Here is a 14602-nt window from a genome sequence, read left to right as displayed (position 1 = left end):
CCGAAGATACAAGTGGCTTGCTCACAAGCTCTAAAATGTTTCTGCTGCCTCACTCCCATGATTAACTGCATCTACTGCATCCGTAGGGAAAAATAATCCCTGTCCTTTGCACAGCAAATGTTCGTTCATTGAGGTACAACCTAATCTCATTGGCATTGTTTTGTGAGAGGTATAATTGAGAAATATCTGCCCTCCTTAAGTCTCTGTGTGATGCACAAATGTTGAATCACTCTTTCTGAGTTCAGCTGGTTCTACTCTATTCTTTATAATTCAGCTTTTCTATGGGTCTCAGGTTAGTGCTTTATATTCGCTTTGTGGGAAGTGGGATTCAGCTTAGTTTGATCCAAATACCTTTCTCTCTGGCCAAGGGCGGAACTCCTGCCTTCAGCGATCATAACAACCATTTCCCTGACCTGGGGGCCACCTGCATGGGCTGCTCTGATCTCGGAGTTACATAAGTCCATTGCTGTCATAGTGGCGAGAGTGAGTGTGCATCAAGGTTGTAATCACGGCTTTGGTTTACACAATACAAAGTGATTGCAATTGCTCAGGGCATCCTTCCTCTGCTCACTCCTACTTCCTCTCCCTCGTGATCTTCAGTGAGTTCTCCATAAATAGAGCCCACCACTAAAAACAAGGATCTGCCCATGGTTTACACGGGTCCTCACAGAGACCCTTTGTGCCGTAGCTCCTTCTCTGGATAAATCGGTACAGACAGACACAACTAGTTTAAAATGTGTGTGTGTGTGTGTGTGTGTGTGTGTGTGTGAGAGAGAGAGAGAGAGAGAGAGAGAGAGAGAGAGAGAGAGAGAGAGAGAGAGAGAGAGAAGGGTTGGTAGGGCTCTGGCTAGTTGAGAAACCCCTAAAATAATGTATCCTAAGAGAAATAGCCATGCACATAAGGGAAGGATTTCACGCGAAGGCAACAGAGGTGCCTGTGCATACAGTGAGCACAGCAAGTCCAAAGCGGCTCACAGGCATGGAACTCTGGGAGGCACAAGGTAGAAATTGAACTGGTAGCTTCAGAATCAGAATCCTTGGCTTGGGGTAAGAATCCAACATCTGTCCCCATGTCGCTAAGTGTTACTCAGTAGTGTGACACAGGCTCGTTGTTGTAAAGTAGCATGAAAAGCGAAAAACTATTCACCCAGTCAAGGCCTTTTCACCATGTCCCCATGCTGGTAACACTCTGGGCTCGGGAAAATTCTGGCTTTTGCTACCTAGTCTTGAGGTATCCCATCACCGAGAATCCCACAGGTTGTTAAGCCTCAATTAGAGTGCCTGTTGGGTTGATGAAGGCAGCGTCCCACAGCTCCAGTGGAAAGGGAGAACACTGCTGTAAGGTGGTAACAAGAGTCCCGAGTTCTAAAGCTGCCTCCGCGTGCGCTATCTTACAGGAGACTCTCCCTTACTGGTTACTTACAAAGTGGAAAGCTTGACTAAATTAATAGATTCCTGTCCTGTGTTTTGCCAGGCTTTAGACCTAAGATGTTATGATAAGAAAAAAAATACAACTTTCAACCAGATATGTCCAAACAAAGACAAGGAAGGAAATACGTACTGGGTGGGGAGTGTGTTTGTCAAAGTTGATTTAGGCAAGTGGGTTTTTATTTCAGGATTAGGGATAACAAGGTCAGCACGAATTAGTGTGGTAGGAGACTGTGGATGGGTTGTTGCTACTTAAAAGGTGTGTGTGTGTGTGTGTGTGTGTGTGTGTGTGTGTGTGTGTGTGTCTGTCTGTGTGTGTGTGCATGTGTGTGTGTGTTTATGTGCATGTGTTTGTGTGCATGTGTGTGTGTGCATGTGTGTGTGTGCATGTGTGTGTGTGCATGTGTGTGTGTGTGTGAGAGAGAGAGAGAGAAGTGGGCAAGTGTGCATGCACAGGGGCATTGTGTTTATTCTGTTTTCCAGTTCTCAGGATGACTCTGAAATATTTCCCCCACTGAAACAGTAGACAAAGGCTCCCACCTGGGGATAGAACGTGGCCCTGTGTCTGGAGCACTAATGTGGGGTAAGCAACAGCTAAATCTGTCTTCGCATCGCAACAGTCAATGCCGACAAAGCAGCTACTGAATCCAGAGATGGAGCATTGTTGGCAGAGCTGAGCTGTTGCCTCTCCACACAAAAGCTGCATCAGAGGCCTGACTTCAGGCTTATGAAGGAGAGCACTGACTCATTCTGAATACTTCCGCACAGTGTTTTCCTCAAGATTTTTGTAATAGGCGATTTAAGAGAAAAGGAGCCCCATATTCTTTTCTGAAAACAAAAACAAAAACAAACAAACAAAAAGTAGCTATCACATATCCAGGGGGCAGAAAATAATTGTCTTCTGTACTTGCCCCCACTGTGGCTGGCCAGCCTGCCTTGTTCTGAAATGCTGAGGGGAGGTTACTGGGATTTTGCCTGCTACCACTGTTTTTAAGTTGGTAGATATCCTAGGCCCTCCCTACCGATAAGACCTAGACTTGTCTCCTACAAAGAGTTTCTGGAAATTGCTCTTGGTTGGCTTTTCTCACTCACTCTTTCAACTTTTCCTTTTCCTTGGGTGGGTTCATAATTATCAGCTAAATGGCAAGAACATTCCACCACCAACATGGGCAGGCAAGGCCATTTTAAATATGAATTATTGCATATTTATGTTGTGCACACTTATTTTCTACTTACAAGTGCATACTTAGGTACTTCTGTCTGACATGGACATATGGAGTTTGTAAAAGTAAGGATTACAGATATCTTAAGCTGTTTCTGAAGCACAACATGTATGTAAGAATCTATCTATCCATCATCTATCTATCTGTCTATCTATCTATCTATCTATCTATCTATCTATCTATCTATCTATCTATCTATAACCTTCTAGAAAAGATACTATAACATGCTTAGTTTGAACAGTAAACTTGATGTCTGTGGTGACCTTTGACTGAAAAGAACTACATAATTTATCTTACATGTACTCCAAAGCTCATACACCTTCTCCAGTAAACTAAGACCCTCAATTTCAAAGAACAGAACTCTGCAAGTTGATTGTGCAAGATGGAGAACCATTTGGGGGGCTCTTTTAGCACTTTTTTTTTACATCTTTCCTTCAGTGTTTCTGTGTCTAAAAGACAGCTCATAAAGCTTTGTGTTCTAATCCCTTCATTCGCAGGCCAGAGGGGCCAAAAAGCATAACCAAAACTGCACAACAAGGTCTTAGGGTTCTTTGACCCTTTTACCTCCAGTGGTCAAAGCAGCTAAGGATTTCAAGCATGACATTTAAAAATTAAATGATTCAGATGCAGTTTCTGTCAGAAAGTATGCGTCTCAGCTACGCGCTGAGAGACGAGAGGAGAGCTAAGTTGGACGGCAGCAGCACCATCCGTCCTGCATTGCAAGTCATCGCTTGTCTACCATCAGAAGGCTGGTCAAGCCTGTGGGTAATCCTAGGCATGAAGAACACATGTAGAGATCTGACCCGTAACCAGTTACGACATGACTAACAGAGGCACACGGGGCCAAGCTCAGAGCTTGCTGGATGTGAACTTGAAAAGAAGAGGCTTCATAAGGCAGCTGTCCCTTTCCAGTGTGTGACATTGAAAAGCTAAGGATCCCTCTGAGCCACAGATGCTCAGTTGGCTGCCCAGAGTGCAGCTGTGACAAGTAGGGACAATATGTAGAAAGCCCTTGAGCTCCAAGTTGACAGCTATGTGAGTGAGAACGCTATTCAAGTAGAGTAAGTCACCCTTTAATTCGCTGCCTTTGGTAGACTTTACTCAGGATGAGCAAATATACCCACCCTATCTCATCAAACTAGTTTCTTTGGTGTGAACCTCCACATAAGAATCTCCAGTGTATGAGAAATAAATAAAAATGATGTCTACCCCTTTTTAGCTGTCATATTGTCCTGCTGAGGCTATGTCAAACCTGAACGAGCAGGATCCTTTTTAACTACATGAGTAGGATGTGAAGGTGACCCAGCACCAGCAGGTGTAATGAAACCTCCTCGCGGTGCTGTTGGATAACAGGGGATGCTAGCAACAGTTCTGCTCACACCACACTGCATGGAAAGCCCTTGAAACTCATTTGAGGTTTCACTTTGATTATTTAGGACTTTTGGAGTGTACTGGTCTCCAGGCTGACAATTATTTAAGTCAATTACTGTCTTGGGGAACCACTGAGTTGGTAGCTTTAGAAATTAAATACTTGGCATTCATTGAGAACCCTCCCAATTCGCCAGCCTAGCTAAGTACTGAAAATGGCCGTGTCCCACTGTGCCACTCTCCGGGTGCAGTTGGCTCTCTCCTGATGTGAACCATCCATTGGGACCTGTATCCAGGGTGGCCACGGCAGCTACTTGAGCCAAACCGGCCTCATATTGAATGCTTTCTCTTATACAATAATGTGTCCACTGACACATAATAATGCCAGTTAGGGATTGGGCTGAACAGCACACCCCTTCACATCTCTATCACCTCAGTCGTTTTCCTCTGAGGCTAACCCAGGACTGTCCATCGTCATTCCCCTCCTGGGGGGACAGACGTGGAGTGCATGTTGATACTCTGCTGTACATGTAATCTGGCCAAGCCAAATGGGAAGGCAGGCTGTGCTTTTCCACTGCCCGAAATCAGATAGGACACAGATCACAAGGAACCAGGGACACTGTAAGAATGAGATGACTACTGAATGAGTTTCCAGGTCTCAATATGGGATGGAGCCTTAATGACAGTCCAGTCTTGCCTTCTTACTCCTCCAGTGATGAGACTCAAAGTCAGAATAATTATATGCTTGCTCAGCAATATTCCAAGAGGTTAAACAAGACAGCAAAAAGACCTTTTCGGTCTTTTGTTCTCTCTCTCTCTCTCTCTCTCTCTCTCTCTCTCTCTCTCTCTCTCTCTCTCTCCTTCCCTCCCTCCCTCTCTGTCTCTTTGTCTCCATTTCCCTCCATTACCCCCCCTCTCTCTCTCTCTCTCTCCCCTTCATCTCTTTTTTGTCTCTGCCTCTATCTCTCTGTCTTTGTCTCTTTGTCTCTCTGTCTCTCTCTCTGTGTCTGTGTGTCTGTCTGTCTGTCTCTCTGTGTGTCTGTGTGTCTGTCTTCTTTCTTTCTCTCTGTCTCTCTCTCTCTCTCCCTCTCTGTGTCTCTTTCTCTCCATTTCCCTCCATTACCCCTCTCTCTTCCCTCTCTCTCCCCTTCATCTCTCTCTGTCTCTGCCTCTATCTCTCTGTCTCTGTCTCTTTGTCTCTGTGTCTGTGTGTCTGTCTCTCTGTGTCTGTCTATCTGTCTGTCTGTCTGTCTGTCTGTCTCTCTCTCTCTCTCTCTCTCTGTGTGTGTGTGTGTGTGTGTGTGTGTGTGTGTGTGTGTGTGTGTGTGTATCAGTTACTTCCAGGATAACTAGTTTTCGTATCCAAATTTCTAGCTGGTCCATGAAAATGTGCACTGTCTTAACTAATACTATGGTGAGTTCATGAACATGTGCACTGTCTTAACTAATACTATGGGAGTTCATGAACATGTGCACTGTCTTAACTAACACTATGATGAGTTCATGAATAACTAATACTATGGTGAGTTCATGAACATGTGCAGTGTCTTAACTAACACTATGGTGAGTTCATGAATTACTTCTTCCCACTTAACACACAAGGCAACCGACATGGGGTGTATCTCACGATCTGCCGAGTCACCCAGGGCAGAGTCACAAAACCCATCTGTCTGCCATGCTGGCCTCACTGTCATCTCCCGCTTCCTTAGAGAAAGGGTGGTGTGATGGCTGTGCAACTGTCATGCTCATCTGGTGGTCTTTGCCCAGCTTAGGGTTTGTCCTGTACACTGATCTTGCTGCTTCCCTGTATTTGATTGACACTTGGTTCTTAAGGTCACCCCAAAGTGCTGCTCTAGGGGAGACACAAGGAAGGAGGAAGAACTGGGGGGGGGGACTCAAATTGGATAGGTAGCAAGTGCTAGCCACATTGAGTAGTGCATGGGTGAGCACATTGTAAAGGCACCGGGGGGCACCGGCCTTGCCTTGAAATGTTTTGACAGCTGTTGAACTGCCACTCACAACTGATTCTGGTATTCGACCCAGGAAGCGACAGAAGGAGAGTTGCTGGAACATGACTGTTTAATCCCTTCCTAACCTCTGAGGTCTCATAAGTCCTTCAGCTCCTCAAGTACTCAACTGTCAGAACTTGGTGAATAGAAACATTATGGCCATAGAAGCCCAGGTACTGAGCTATGCAGTGCAGACAAAGTGGGGGACAGCATTGCTGGCTAGTTTCTTTAAATTGAGTTTTGATATAGTTAATTAAAAAAGAGAGAGAGAAGCCAAATCCCATTTACAAAATTATTACTTTTGTTTAGTAAGAGACATAGATTCAATCTTGCACAGAAAATTGCTTGGGAAAAAACTGTCTCAGCAGAACCCTTCAAAGACAATTTAATATTTTTAATAAGGAAAATCTTCCTGATTCTCAACTATTTAGCCATGAAATCTTTTAAAAAAAATCCATTGAAAGTCTGCCTCAATAAATGCTGCTTTACAAATTTTATTGTCTGTTTAACAACCTGAGAATATTAACATTCCTTAGGCACTTAAACTCAGTCATAATCTGAAACATCACACTTTGAAAACTGTCTTTCGTGTAATTTAATGTAATTTGGTGCCTACAAACTGTGTGTTTATTTTTCAGATACTCTGTTTCTCAAAATTGTAAGTAAGGTCAATTAACCCAGGAAGTGGCAAGTTTCTAAGCATTGTGTGTCTCTAAGCAGTCATTTAGAAACACACACACACACACACACACACACACACACACGAATAATACACATGAGCACATATACACATACAAGCCAGTAATACTTGAGAGGCTTTCTGCATTATTAATTAACCACTTTTCAAAGGACAGCTGGGTGAGCTGTCTGGCATCTGCAATATCCTGGGAAGGACATAAAGCTTCAGATTACAAAGTGAGTTCAAGGCTCGTGTGGACAAGTTACAGAGGCACTGTAACTAATTAAATTAGTTCTAAATTAAAAGAACAATGGATACAACTCACTGGCAGACAGCTTTCCTAACATAGGTAAGACCCTGCGTGCAATCTTCAGTATGACTAAAAGAGGGCTGGAGACAAGACTTGTTAACATGATGCAAGCATAGTGTCAGGAGAAGTGACAGGGCTATCCTGTCCAGGAAGCAGGCGAAGGGGAATTTTCCTTACACTGAAACTTCTTTGTCTCTTACGGACAGTAAATAATGTGCAGAGTTCTTTTCAGCAGATCACAGCTCCTCATGAGGGCTGGGGAGAAGGACCACGTATCAAAGTGTGATTATCTGGGTTCAGTACACAGCATCCACATAAAAATCTGGGAATGGTGGTGTGTGCTTGTAATGCCGTAATGCCAGCACCAGGGCAGCAGAGGCAGAAACAACCCTAGGCCTTGCTAAGCAGATATCCTGGATGACTCAGTGAGCTCCAGGCTCAGTGAGAGACCCTGTTTCTAAAAATAAAGTGGAAGGTGATTAAGAAAGTCATGGGGTTTTGGCCTTCAAATGTGCATGTGTACACATCTCCACATACACAAGAACACCACACACACACACACACACACACACACACACACACACTCTCTCTCTCTCTCTCTCTCTCTCTCTCTCTCACACTTGTACACTCTCACACAGTCTCACACACTATCAATCTGACTACCTTCCAGAGCCAAGCTGTTTCTCTGAAACTACCAGGTTATTCTTTCTCTATGGTATAGGCAACGACTGATACTGCGTGGGCATCTGAAAGGATTTCTTCATTGTCTGCAATCCCAAGTCTAGCTCTGTGAGTGAGGGAAGCATCAACATCTTGGTGCCAGTTTCTCTGCCTGATGGGGCATCAGACGCATGACTTTGTTCTTGTCAGGATCATCATCCTTTTCACTGTGAAACACTGAACCATGTCATTAACTTAGAGCGGTTTCAGGAGGTGACTAAAACGTGTGAGAGGATCAGTATGAAATGGCTCTATTGCTGAGAAAGCCAATCTGCTCTCACACGGTCTACTGACGGAACCACGCTGGTCATCAACGTATCTCCTTCCACAGTCTCTGTGTTCTTTGTCTACAGCTTACAAGCAGTCACATGTGAACTCTGAGTCTTACTTGCTCTCTCCTATACTAGAAAACTGAGCGTCTCTACCAGAATTTGTGCGGGAGCTGTCTATTGTGTTCTCCCCCTCGAGAGCAACAGTGGACACAGACAGATAAAGGAGTAGTCAGCAGCGCACAGCCTTCGCAACGAATGCTTGTCCATCCCTGAGCAGCCAAAGACAATCTGGAATCGGTGGGAAATGTCTCACGTGACAAAAGACGACTGCGGTGCTATTTTGTCTCTCAGGTTGCAGTCTGAATGGGGCAACGCTCCCTAACAATTTGGTCAGTTTGAACGCTTCCTCCCTGAGTTTCATTGGTATTCATATCAACTCAGTTCTTCCGTGGTAGAGGGAGGTATACTCCTGTTTCAGATGCTAATCTCAGATGTATAGAAAAACACAAGCTACTGAGGGGTGTTTCCCTCTCCTTATGCTACAGCTGACACGTCAATTTTAAGTCCACCCTCCTAAGCAAGTATTGACTGTTTAATGCTCTAAGTTCCCGTTGCGTACTCGACTGCTAGAAGCCATGGCAGAGTGGCGTCCAACACTAATAAACAGCTACACCTTTTTCTTTTTTAACCACTCTCTGTTGCCAAGGCATTTGGGAGATCTGTCCACCTGCGACACACTGGCAGGAGGAGGCTGCGGCACAAGCCATGGCCTGACTGCTAGTGGTGGTGTCTTACAGTAGGAATCGCTCACTGCTCAGGAACCCCTAGCTTTGTTGACTGGCTACAGCGAGGTAAGCCTGCAGGGATTTGGGAGCAAGAACAGTGTAAGTACAGTAAAAGACCTGACAAAAGGTGTCAAGAATGTGAGTTGGTGTTACGTCCTTTGAATGTCAGTGACTCACTCCATCCCTACACCGAGAGTGGACAAGGCTTGACAGCACAGGGAATGTGCACTTTATTTATTTCGTGTCCCCAGGACTGTTTTCAGGGATATTCTTAAAGAAAACCTTGCATGTTCCCTGTGGAGGAAAACATGCTTTGGCGTGCACCTCGGAGTCAACGTGAATGCTTACGATGTCCAGTGCCACGGGAGGGCACGTGAAATGATGCACAGTGGCGGTGAAGACATCTAAATGCCTTCCTTTTCTTACCATGCTTTGTCCCCTTTTGACCTTTACTTGGCCAATGTGTGCTACTCTCGGGGATCCAGACAAAAACCCCTTCATTGGTTAAACAGTGAATTAAGACACAAATCCTTTAAATCCATCCCATTTATCTACCTCCCCCACGAGAATGGCAAATGGATACAGGCAACAAATATGCTGATTTCTCTTAATTTTGACACATACGATGTTTTGCCGGTGGCGGAACAAGCAAATTTAGTCTGAGACTGGCTGTTCCATCTCACAGAGTACAGAACAAGGCACTCACCAGCGCTGACGGTGATCGCTTCAATGAACTGTTCTCTCCAGCTGTTGGTCCCCACCACAAGGGCCAGGTTCGTCTTCTTAATGAGTTTGTCCACAGTGCTCTGAAAGAGGCAAAGGGATAAGAGTATAGCTTCTGGGGTGGTGACCGGGTCAGGAAATCTAAAACCTTGCTTAGAAGTCCTGGGATTCTATAAGGAATAGCAGATGTCAGGCCCAGTAGAAAAGTATGCACATCAAATATTGTTGCGACTAATGTAAACAATTGTCCCTAGAAACATTCTGAAATAGAAACTTCAAGTATCCTTTGGTGCCCTAATGGCCAACCAGGAGCAGCTACAGTGTTGCCGACAGCAGCTGCTTCAAAGGCCCACCCATGCTCCTCAATTGCTCTGTGAACTTGATTCTCTCTGGCTTGTCTGTCCCTGCTGTCTGCAAGGAATCAATACTAGCCCTGTTCAAAACTGTCTTCGAACATCTAAAAGTGACAGATCTGGAACTGAAGACTTATTGCCGTAGCGCTGTTTGTCAGTGACATGTAGCCAGGTAGCATGGTTTCAAGGTGACCTGCTGTCTGATCACTAATAAACAGATACATTTGGGGGGGGTGTTAAGGTGGTAGTGCAGAGGGCCCACTAGATTTTCCAGCTTGCTAATAGCGTCAGGCAATTCTAGTCTCACATCACTGCTATTACATCAGGAACACACTAGACAAGCGAAAGTCAACATTTGCGGCTTAGGGCGCACTGCTAATAACCTTGCATCGCATTTCCGCACTTTAATAGCACTGAGGTACATGCCCTTATTTTACTTCAGGCCTTATTAGGCAATTAGTTTTGTGGAATTAGAACTCTCCAACTTTCTAAATTTGGTTAATAAAACAGCAGGACTTGCCAAGCGGTCACAAGAAAACTAAAGAAGCCATACCGTCGAAGCACTACCACAAATTATGGCGACTACGGGGGAAAAGGGCATTTCTAGGACACCGAGGCTACTCTTCTCAGAGAAACTACTGCATCAACTAGTCTAGCAAACATCCACACTTACTGTCAGAGCATCCTCGAATTTCCACTAATTGCAGAAGCAGAAAACACATATTATTTGCCTTAGGTAAAGATTTGTACATGTTCAATGCAGGATACCAAACTATGGTTTGAGAGAGATAACGTTATGGGCTAAGAGGGGTCAAGAGAATGGTGTCTGGGGGCTTGGATGTGAAGCCAGAGCCAATTTATAGCAGTATGCATGTTAGTTCAAAACGAGTCATTGGAACTGACTTGAGACATGGAGACGGAAACAAACGTGAAAGGAGCCATCTCCAGCTAGCACGCTCTATATCTGTAACAAGATTCTTGGTGGCTTGTATGTCCTCAGGGTAGTGACCTCTCGGCTTGTCTTGTATCTAGAACTGCTGGTGCCCTGATAACAGCTCTAACATTCCCCGCTCTTGGGCACAATAAATTGAAGAACACGACACGCACGACAGGCATCTGCCTTTTCTCTCTCAACTCGGTCACATCTCATCCACTACTCGAAGCATTTCGACCAATGCCGGTTCAAAGCGCTGTGCGGAATGTAAGAAGAAATGACCTCAGCTTTTCCTCCATGTAGTGGACACTTGGAGCATAACTCTCCGGGAGGGAGAGAACACACCATGCTGCAGCCAGGGCAGAGAACCCCACCAGGCTAGAGATAAGCACTTCAGTGTTGTCACTCCAGTATCTGAACACAGGCTTCCCTGTGAAATGTCTGCTCAAGGTCAAACTTTTAGGAGAAACTTAGCCCTTATTGATGTGGAAAAAACCCAGACATAGTTTAAGATTCAAAACATTTGAACCAGAGTGGCAGAGCCAATTTTCCCCCAAACTGCTAAAGTTGTACTCGTGGAGACAACTCTACGGGAGAAAGGAGAGGGAATCAAGATCCATTAAAGTTTAGACAATACTGTGTTCATCTGGAGCGTTCTTAAACTGTCAGTGACATCCAGGGTATTATGAGACCCTCACCGGTGACAGTGTGATTTGGTAAAGCCACAGTCTTAGCACAACAGGTAAAGCTCCCTGGGGCAGGGTGGCATGTGTAGTCTAGCCCATGCTCTTCTAGAGCTCTGAACAAGTTCTCAAGTTACATTCTAGAAAAACACCATTCTCACATGAAGAAAATCAGTGTTGACATTACCGCACTTGGAAAATGTACTCCCCAGATGCCCTTTAGGTCTTAATGAGAACAATGACTATGTTTATAAACTTGAAGGTGATACTCAAAGTTATTCTAGAAAGTTAAAAAAAAAACAGACAAATGAAATATTGGAAAGAAACTAGGGACCAGGGGGCCTTCTAGGGATCAGGGAGACTCTGACTCAATTCTTATTTTTTGGCCTGGAAGAGTTACCTAACCCAGTATATTGTAAAGAAGTTACTATGATTACTCTTTCTATGGTCGCTGCAGGGGAAGGCAAAGCTGGGCATCCTGTAAAGGGGAGAGTACACATTGCCTATAAAACATTTAGGAACAATTTAGCTCCAGAAACAGCAATCTCTGTTGTAGCAAGTCACACACTAAGGCCTTTGATTCCAGGTGAAAGAAAGTTGCAAGAGGAACAGTGAAACTGGTCACACATGGACACAGAGTAACAGAGTAAGCCATAGAAGCCCACAGGCTGAGGTTCATGTGGGAGTGAGTGATTTGTGGATGTTCCTTTCATGGCTTCAATGAGCCAGAGTCAAGGTTATGCCTCAATGGTCTCTGGCAGCGGGATCAGCCTTTGTTTCACTGTTAACCCCTCCTCTAGGAAAGGGAGTGGAAAGAAAAGCATGATAGACAGATAGATAAATAGATAGATGATAGAGATAGACAGATAAATCGATAGATGATAGATGATAAAGAGATAGGCAGATAAATAAATGATAGATAAATAAATAGGTAGACTACAGATAAATAGATGAGAGATAAACAGATAGATGATAGATAAATAGATAAATAGATGATAGATCATAGATAGATGGATATAGTTATTGGTCTTAAAAGTTTTAAATGTATTTTATCTTTTATAAATCCTATTTTAAGGATAGGCATATCGATTTGGAAATTAACTTTAATCAACCAACAAAAGGAAGAGATGCAATTATAACTAAATATCTACTTAGGAGTCTGAGACTTCTATATTAGCCTGGTTCTTTAATAGTTTCTTTATTGTTTTGAATAGTCACTATTCCTTCTACAAAGTAAGTAAAGAAAATATTGTTTTGCTCTGGGTTTGTAATTCAGGACGTTACAAGAAGGGATATAATGTTTTATCCCATTTGGCAATGGAAGTTGGCTCCACCACAAGTCGTCTTAGCTATTAAGGATCTAGATACGCAGAACTATGTGGTGGGGGGTAGCATGGGGTAGGGAGGATTGAAGCAGAGCATTGGGTTAGGTATGAGAGGTAGGAAGGATGACACTTGTCCCCATATTTGTAACTTTTAAAAGAATGACATCTGTTACCTGGATTTTTTTTTAAGTCTGGGCTGAGGATGTAGCTCATGGTGCAGAGCTCATCTGACACGTGTTAATTCCTCTGTTCAATGCCAGGTACCATGAGGAACAGATGAACTAGAGAACCTGATCTTATCAGCTCGTGAGCAGTCAGCTTCGTTGCTGACTCTGCACCTTTGGTAGGCAGTTCTGGAGAGTTCTCAGATGTAAGGGGCCATTCTCCAAAACCAAAGCCCTTGCGTTTCCGCAAGGTAAATGCTCCACTTCCTAATGCGTAGTAATCTCTCCGAGTGCTGGTCTGTTGAATTTTTATGGAGATTATAAAGCTGTGTGAATTTCTGAAATTCAAAAACGTTGCTAAGACTGGGCATGGAAGTGGCTTGCCCGAGTCAGAGTCAGGATTTCTAGGTTTGAGGTCAGAATGGTCTACAGAGCGAGTTTGTGATCAGCCATAGTTATAGAGTAAGACCCCGTCTCAAAAAAAAGATACACATAATTATCACTACGTTATACCATGTTCCGCACACTTCCTAAACACTTTTATATGTTCTTTTAAGTTATTTTAATTTAACCATTTTTTTATTATTGAAAAGAATCTCTCTAAAACTACTCCTGTAGAGTATCCTTTTAGACAACTCCCTTCCTTTGGGAGTGGTTCTGACTGTCACATTGAATGTCACCTGCTCGGTCCTTGTTCTGATGCTCTTTACCTTACAGGATCTCTGGGTTCTCTTTCTTCTACCTTCACAAATTTCAAATTGGATCTGACAGCCTCTTAGCGAATGAGCCCGGAAGTGGAATCATAGGTTCAGCTCTCTCCGGGAGGCTCTTCCTGCCCAGACTACACCAATCCACCTTGAGCAAGCTGCTGGGGTGGGCGGGTGTTGGAGACGCACCTTGAATTCGTAAGACTCTTCAATGATCACTTCCAGCTTGGTGTGTTCGCCTAGGATGGGGCGCCCCATTTCTGCAATGCGCCTCTCCTCCTCTTCTTTGCTGGTCAGTGGCTGCTTGTCATCGTACTCCTCTGGTAAAGGGAAGACAAGAACGTGAACAGCGTGCTCCTTTATGTGTTCAAGCCCCAGGATCCTGATGTAAGAGACGCAGGGAGGAAGAATTCCCTTAGCGTCAATTAATTGTCTCTTGGGGAGAGAGTGAGGCTAAACGGGAGACCGGACAGAGCTTCTGGGGCTGGGCAGTGCCTCACGGAAGCAGCAGATGACTGAAATTTGGTACAGTCTATTCTGAAAGCATGGGTTGGGGAGAGGCATACTCAGAGCCTGTCGCTAAGAAGGACCCTGCCGCTACACATTGTCCGTGCTGAGGGACAGCCCTTTCTCTGTGAAGCTGGCCAGTTTGGCTGTCTGCACATGTTTTTTCCCCCCCAGCATCTGACCAAAGAGAAACACAATTAAAAATCCTAACGTAACCCCGAGGGAAGTGAGGGTTTGGCCCTTTCATTTCTACTTTCTAGAAGCGTCAGAAAATGCCTCGGGGCCAAAGGGAAATTCTGATCTTAGCTTTACACTTGCCAAGAGTCCCTGTCACAGGCTCGGCTCTGAAACACAAATTTCATGTTTCCTTGAGATTTCTGGCCCTGGAGCTTCCTCTCTGGTGAAATGCACT

The 14602-nt window shown here is 44.4% G+C and overlaps 1 protein-coding gene across 11 annotated transcripts in view; it reads right to left on the bottom strand.

The window, feature by feature from the left end:
* The window catches only part of Slc8a1 (solute carrier family 8 member A1), a 336986-nt gene that overhangs the window by 29884 nt on the left and 292500 nt on the right, over window positions 1–14602 (bottom strand). For 6 of the 11 annotated variants that reach the window (XM_032908802.1, XM_032908805.1, XM_032908803.1 and 3 more), the window contains 2 exons: window positions 13873–14003; window positions 9501–9600 (listed from right to left, as the gene is read on the bottom strand). In XM_032908802.1, coding sequence (XP_032764693.1) covers window positions 9501–9600; window positions 13873–14003 — 231 coding nt within the window. Of the gene's footprint in view, window positions 1–9171; window positions 9601–13872; window positions 14004–14602 lie in introns of those variants that run through there. The other 5 variants (XM_032908797.1, XM_032908801.1, XM_032908800.1 and 2 more) reach the window with 3 other exon arrangements.

Source organism: Rattus rattus, chromosome 7 (genome assembly GCF_011064425.1).
Source record: "Rattus rattus isolate New Zealand chromosome 7, Rrattus_CSIRO_v1, whole genome shotgun sequence".
In the NCBI taxonomy this organism is placed as follows: Eukaryota; Metazoa; Chordata; class Mammalia; order Rodentia; family Muridae; genus Rattus; species Rattus rattus.
This window is presented reverse-complemented; position numbering and strand designations above follow the sequence as displayed.